The sequence below is a fragment of the Arachis duranensis genome, chromosome 9 (assembly GCF_000817695.3).
Source record: "Arachis duranensis cultivar V14167 chromosome 9, aradu.V14167.gnm2.J7QH, whole genome shotgun sequence".
NCBI classification, from domain to species: Eukaryota; Viridiplantae; Streptophyta; class Magnoliopsida; order Fabales; family Fabaceae; genus Arachis; species Arachis duranensis.
In genome coordinates, this window is record NC_029780.3 from 22,639,104 (window position 1) to 22,646,108 (window position 7,005).

At 41.8% G+C, this 7,005-nt stretch overlaps 1 protein-coding gene across 1 annotated transcript; it reads right to left on the reverse strand.

Annotated features, from left to right (window-relative positions):
- Positions 1 to 3,405: 3,405 nt before the first annotated feature.
- Positions 3,406 to 4,743, reverse strand: LOC107465137 (uncharacterized). Its single transcript, XM_016084129.1, has 2 exons — positions 4,557 to 4,743; positions 3,406 to 4,472 (listed from the first exon to the last, which is right to left on the reverse strand). Exons 1-2 carry the CDS (start codon positions 4,741 to 4,743, stop codon positions 3,406 to 3,408), a joined length of 1,254 nt encoding a protein of 417 aa, XP_015939615.1.
- Between the last annotated feature and the right edge of the window lie 2,262 nt (positions 4,744 to 7,005).

The following is a 7,005-nucleotide window of genomic DNA, read 5'->3' on the forward strand; positions in this document are numbered from 1 at the left end:
ATTTTTTTTCAAGTTTTTAAAAAAAAATAAATAATATAATTCTAAAAATATGCCTATCATATTACATAGGGTAAAAAACTAAAATAAACCAGGCTGGAAAAAAATTTATCCAAATCAGCCAAAACCAAAATTTTTTCAGCAATCAACCAATGACCATAATAATGTAATTCGAATCAACAAGATTCGAACCAAGATTGCAAATAATTCGAAACAACTTGCTTCGAACTATGTATAAATGGTGTTGCATGTAATCGAATCAACTAGTATTGAATTAGAGAGGAGTAAATCGAAGTGACTTGATTCGAATTACTAGGGCAACCTGAGATTAAGGAGTTCGAATCATATTAAGTCGAATTACTAGGGTAACGTGAGTTTAGGGAGTTCGAATCAAGTTGATTCGAATTATTCAATGTTGTTGACATGAAGTAATTCGAATTAAGTTGATTCGAATTACTAGTGAGTTGCCTATATAAGGAGTTCGAACCAAGCTCATTCGAATTAGTTTTCGTTCCTCATACCCCACCAAATCCCAGATAAAATGACCCAGAATCTGTTCGGGCAAGAACTCGAGAGGCATATTGACGAGATGGGGGACGATCCGGGAAGGCTGTATCGTTTGGATGGAGTCGCTCATATCGCCGGGGTGATCAACGACGAGGTTAGTGGTTTTTGTTAGTGGTATATGTTTAGTGGTTTTTGTTGTTAGAATATGTTAATGGTTTATTGAAGTTGTATTGCTAGTGGTTTATATAAGTGGTATTGCATGCGGTTTTGTATAGTGGTTTTCTATGTGGTTTTGTTGATGGTTTTGTTTATTGGTTTTGGTTGTTAGTATATGTTAATGGTTTATTGAAGTGGTATTGTTAGTGATTTATATAAGTGGTATTGCATGCGGTTTTGTATCGTGGGGTTCTATGCGGTTTTGTTGATGATTTTGTTTAGTGGTTTTTGTTGTTAGTATATGTTAATGTTTTATTGAAGTGGTATTGCTAGTGGTTTATATAAGTGGTATTGCATGCGGTTTTGTATCGTGGGATTCTATGCGGTTTTGTTGATGGTTTTGTTTAGTGGTTTTTGTTGTTAGTTTACGTTAATGGTTTATTGAAGTGGTATTGCTAGTGCTTTATTATAGTGGTTTTGCTAGTGGTTTATATAAGAGGTTTTTCATGCGGTTTTGTTGATGGTTTATGTTAGCGGTTTATTAGCTGTTTATGTCCTGGTTTGTATTTGTAACCGATTTTTGAATCTGTTCTAATCATGTGGTCCGTGTATTACGCAGCCCCGGCATTGCATATCGAGTATGCAGCGCCAGCAGGGAATGCGACTCGATGAGCGGTACGTTCTGTACTTGCAGATGGCTGGATTATACCATCTTGCGAGACTGAACGACAGATGGTTCCGACTAGACGAGCTGCATGTGAGTGCATTTGTCGAAAGGTGGCGTCCAGAGACCCACACTTTCCACATGCCTTTTCGGGGAGTGTACCATCACACTTCAGGACGTGGCCTACCAGTTGGGTTTGCCAGTGGACGGACATTACGTCAGCGGTTGTCTTACGGATTTCCACGTATATATACAGGGTAGCCGGCCAGCTTGGCAGTGGTTCCAAGAGTTACTCGGTGTGTTACCTCCCCCGAGCCAAATTCAAAAGTTTGCTGTGAACTGCAGCTGGTTCCAGGAGACCTTTGGAGAGTGCCCCGAAGGGGCCGATGAGGCGACAGTTAGGCGCTTTGCCCGTGCCTATATCATGATGTTGTTGGGCATGCAGCTGTTTGCAGACAAGTCAGGCAATCATATTCACATCAGATGGCTACCGTACGTGGCTAGGCTTGAGGAGATGGGTGGCTACAGTTGGGGGTCGGCGGCGCTTGCATGGTTGTACCGATGTATGTGCCGAGTGGCCAACAGACATGTCGTGAAATTAGCTGGGCCATTACAGTTACTTCAGTCTTGGATTTTTTGGTAGTTTCCTAGATTTCGGCCCGATGGGTATGATACGTTTAGCTGGCCCCTGACATCCAGGTATGACTATGTCATTATATTATGTTTACTTATTCTATGAATTTAAGTTCTCGCCTGAAATTTTATACTAGTTCATCACCTTAATTTCTGACTTCGTATCATAACGACCTTTGCAGGTGGTCAGGTTACAATCCTGGCGTTAGCGAGAAGGGACCTCGGGTGCAGATGACTCGGTTGAGGATCGACATGTTACAGGCTAGGGATGTAAGTATGCATAAAACATTTGCCTAGTCAATGTAAATTTATTTATAGCTAAATTTCTCTTCTAATGTATTCGTGTTTAAATTTTCAGTTTATATGGATGCCATATAGCACACCCGACGTCCTCTAGGTTGTCCATCCGGAGGTGTTGGAGCCTCGTCATACGGCCTTATGGCGTTCTATGACGTCGCTGATATATTTTGCGGTGGTTGAGTGGCACCAGGTTGATAGGGTGTTACCTCAGTTTGGAGGCGTACATGCTTGTCCCCGTCCCGCCCTGAACATCGACTTCTTGATGTCGAAGGACGGTAGAGGGGGTGATCGTTGGTTCCCGCACCATCTGCAGCACTGGCATCTTCACTGGGGGACACGTGCGGACCACGTCCTTCGGTTTGATGTTGTTGCCGACCCGGGTCCTTCACATGACTTCTTAGATTGGTGGCATCAGTACAGAAAGAGGTTCTTGTCACCAGAGATGTACTTGGGGGATCCTAGAGACATTCCTATTCCAGTGGAGGCAACACAGAGGGGTGTCGATAAAGTTCCCGACATGGACTGAGTCGATGATGTACCTGATAGGCGTCAGATTGACAGGAGAGCTCGTGTTAGGACACGACGTAGCGATCGGGAGTGGAGGTGGCTGGACCAGGCTATAGAGGATGATGACCAGACAGGTAGGGGTCGAGGTAGACGACGAGGTCGTGGGGGCAGACGGAGAGGGCCTGCAGACCACCACGTTGGAGGTGATCCTCGTGACGATGCCGTTCCAGGAGGGGTTGCTCAGGGGGTTGTTATACCCGATGCCGGCGGAGCTAGTGGACAGTTGTATGGGTCTGGTATGGGAGATCCTTCGGCACCTGTTGACGCTGGAATAGGAGAGGGGCCATTCGGAGATTACTTCGTCGGTGTCCCAGGTCACGACCAGACGCTTCAGGAGAGTACACCTTGGGTGAGTCCGGGTACCATGTTTTCAGACTTTCTTGCCAGTGATACTCTTGATGCGGACTACGGTGGGGAGCATTTTCTAGATGAGATCACTGTCATCATGCAGGAGGATGAGGCTGGTCATCGAGGGGGTCAGACGACGAGGTCACAGGCACATTTAGATGTAGATCTGAATGAGCCTCCATCCGTACCTCAAACTGAGCATTTTGCCCTAGGCGGTACACCACCATCAGCGGTTACATGTCCATCCTACCAGAGTTGTACAGCCACCCTAGGATGAGGAGGAGGATGACATAGAGGATGAGGAGCCGCTGATCCGAAGAGGTCACAGGACACAGGTTCCACGCCGGATCCTCAGAGCGAAGAATATCAAACCAGTAATGGAACTCGACCTCCGTTTTAGCATAGGCAGCGTTCACAAGAAGCCTCCTTGCTTCTTTACTCTTGAAGGTGAGGGCGAAATTCGCTACTACGTGACGAATGCAGAAAGCTCGATATGCAGCCGGAGGTAGCCAGCCCCCGTTGGGAGCCTCAAGGGCGACCTTGATGCCGTTATGCCTGTCAGAGATAACGAGCAGACCCAGCTGTGGTGTAACGTGCTGACGGAGGTGCGAGAGAAAGAATGACAAAGACTCAGCATTCTCACCCTCGATTAGTGCGAATGCAACAGGGAGTATGTTGGAGTTCCCGTCTTGTGCAATCGCAACAAGCAGAGTACCCCCATACTTGCCATATATATAGGTCCCATCAATACTAACCAACGGCTTGCAATGACGAAATGCCTCGATACACGGTGGGAAAGTCCAGAACAGTCTGTGAAAGTATGCCTTAGATTCGTCCAGTTGTCCCCTAACTCGAACAGGGCTAGTCCGAAGAACTGCAATAGAACCAGGCATCGTCACCTGTACTCCTAACACCCACCTTGGGAGCTCGTTATAAGACTCATCCCAGTCACCATAAATGAGCGCAACAGCCTTCTGCTTCGCCATCCAGACCCTCCTGTAGGTCGGCCTGAACCCATAGTGCGAGGCAGTCGCATTTAGGAGCACTTTAATGCTAACGGATGCATTAGCTCTAACCATTGGCATAATGAATACCGATATCACATGATAATCCAATCTCCTGTGATCGCTGGAGATAGAGCTGGCGAGACAAGTATGCGGTCCATTGTACCGTTTGACCTCCCATATGCCCTTGCGCTGCTGGAGATTCAGCCAAATCAACCATGTGCACCCATTCCCGAACTCAGAACACTTGCCAACGTAACGGCGATAATCAGACTCCACAACCTTGTACTGTACACCTCAGCAGATGCTGTAAGTCTTCACACTTAACAGGTCATCCTCCTTATCCTGAAATTGCTGACCAACCTAGAACTCTGTCATACCAGCTGACCCTTCTGCATCTCTTGCGCCAAATCCTGCAACCTCGCAAGGTACCCCCGGCTGCCTCATGGCATCCAGGCCCAAAGATAAAAAATGTGGAGGGTACTGCTGTGTGCCAGAGCTAGAGCCACCACCGGCACCGGCAGGCTCACTGGCTCCGATATCATCGGCACTATCATCAGCAATCATATCCGGCTCGACATCATCGTCCTCTACATCATCAAACAATTCATCTCCAGCCCAGCCGGTGCAGCACAGTGTACAGAGGTAGGTACAAGTTCTGCTGTTCCAACCTCGTCGCCAACATTGCCGTCAACAGCGAACGAAGAGGAGGCGACATGCGGGGCTGGTGGCTCGTACGCAGGGACTGCAGAAGATGCAAAGGCAGGACTTGAGCTAGAACCGGCAACCATCGTTAAAGTGTTGGTATTCCGGTTCGAACCCCTCGAGCTGGACACCACATCAACCAGCTTTGCCAACAGCTCCGGTGTCCGCACTTCGGGAAACTGTCGGCGACAGAGAAACATGACCTGCAGGTCCTCATCACTCCCGATCATAAAGCAATCATACTTCACGATATCTTGGAGCACCGTGATTAGAATGCGATAGAAAAACTTCTTAACACGTTTAACACCTTCCAGACCAAGTTTCTGCAATACAGACCTAGCAAGGTCATCATAGCTCGTTGTAGAACTCACGATAATACAGAGAGGATCCTTATCGGTGAACTTGACACCTGACCGAGTTTTCCTCTTAATCGATCCTCTGTGGTGAACCAACACTATAAAACTGTCCTCACCAGCTATATGACCCCTCAATATTGAGAGCAACTTACGTTCATCACGTATATATACAGGTCTGGAACACACTAATTCGAAATAACCTAATTCAAACTATTTATACATAATTCGAATCAACATGATTCGAACTCCATTCAGACTCATTTCCCTACTAATTCAAATTGAGTTAATTCGATTTACCTCTCCATAATTCGAATCTACTTGATTCAAATTACATGCAATTCCTTTTAAAGGTAATTCGAATCAAGTTGCTTCAAATTACTTGCATTTGCAGTTCGAATCATGTTGATTCGAATTATATATGTTTGTTCGTTGGTGGATTGCTGAAAAATTTTTTGTTTTGGCTGATTTGGGTAATAAAATTCTCCCATTGGTTTATTTAGATTTTTTACCCTATTACATATTTACTTATATTAGTAAGACCTAAACTTATCAAGTTTACGTAATTAAAAATATAAAACATATAAATAAAAAAAATAAAAATATTTTGGAAATATTATGACATTTGTACACAAATTTTTCATATATATGGTAAATTCTACTCTATTCTTTATATTTCAAAATGTAAATTATCATTTATGACATGTCACTTTTTAATTGGTTATTATGTTAACTATGATTAAGCTATTTTGTAATTAAAAAATTATTTAAAAGAATAAATGTATAATTTGATAAAATACTAAAAACTGAATCTTTGCTCTCTGCAACCTTGTTCTTTCTCTCTTTGATTGCTCTTCTATGTTGATTTCAATTTGTAGGTGGATCTGCGATTAGTTGAACAGAGTGTATTTGATCGTGCTGCTATTTTGTAGTTGTATTTTGCTCTTTAGTTCACATAATTTCGTATCACATATAAATTCTTAATTATCAGGATGCATTAAAATCTATGATTTAGGGTTGTGATAATTATTGCATATATTAAAGTGATGCTTGAATTAGATATGCATTTGATGATCCATTAGTCTATTAGAATTTAAATTGGACTATATCAATTAGATCAAAGTGTCTATGGATCATTGGATCGTACACAAAATTCGTTGCATTAGATATTCAAAGGATACTTGCATCTTTACTCTCTGTCCTGCTTCGAGTTACAGTGTGCCTTTAACGCGCTTTGAGTGATCAAGGAACAATGGAAGGGAGGAAATATACTTCAATCAACAGAGAATGTGTTTTTCAATAGAATGGTGGAACGAATTTAAGTAATAATGATTTGGTAAAAGAATATAAATTTATTTTTAATATTTATAAAAATTATATAATTATCTATCTTAAAAAAAATATTTAATTATAAAATGGTCCTACTTTAGTTAAGATGTTAACTCTCATTGAGTTAAATTAACTCAAATTGAAATTAAACATCTAATTAAAATGTGTCACGTCATAGAGGCTATTTTACATGTTGTTTTAGATGAGGTCGGGTAGAATTCACCTATATATATAAATTTGGTCGAGTTAAATAATAAAAAATTTAACTAAAACAATAAAAAAATACTTAGAAATAATAAAAATAAAAAATGATCTTATTATAAATATATAATTTTAAATATTATATATATGAAACTTTAAATGTTAATTTTAATAAATAAAAAATATTTATTTTTTATATTTATATGTTTTATATTTTTAATTATATAAGTTTGTTTAATTT

Coding starts and splice junctions, on each gene's coding strand:
- LOC107465137 (XM_016084129.1), bottom strand. CDS start 4,743: ATGATTGCTGATGATAGTGCCGATGATATCGGAGCCAGTGAGCCTGCC. Junction 4,473..4,556: donor AGATGCAGAAGGGTCAGCTG/GTATGACAGAGT, acceptor GCATCTGCTGAG/GTGTACAGTACAAGGTTGTG.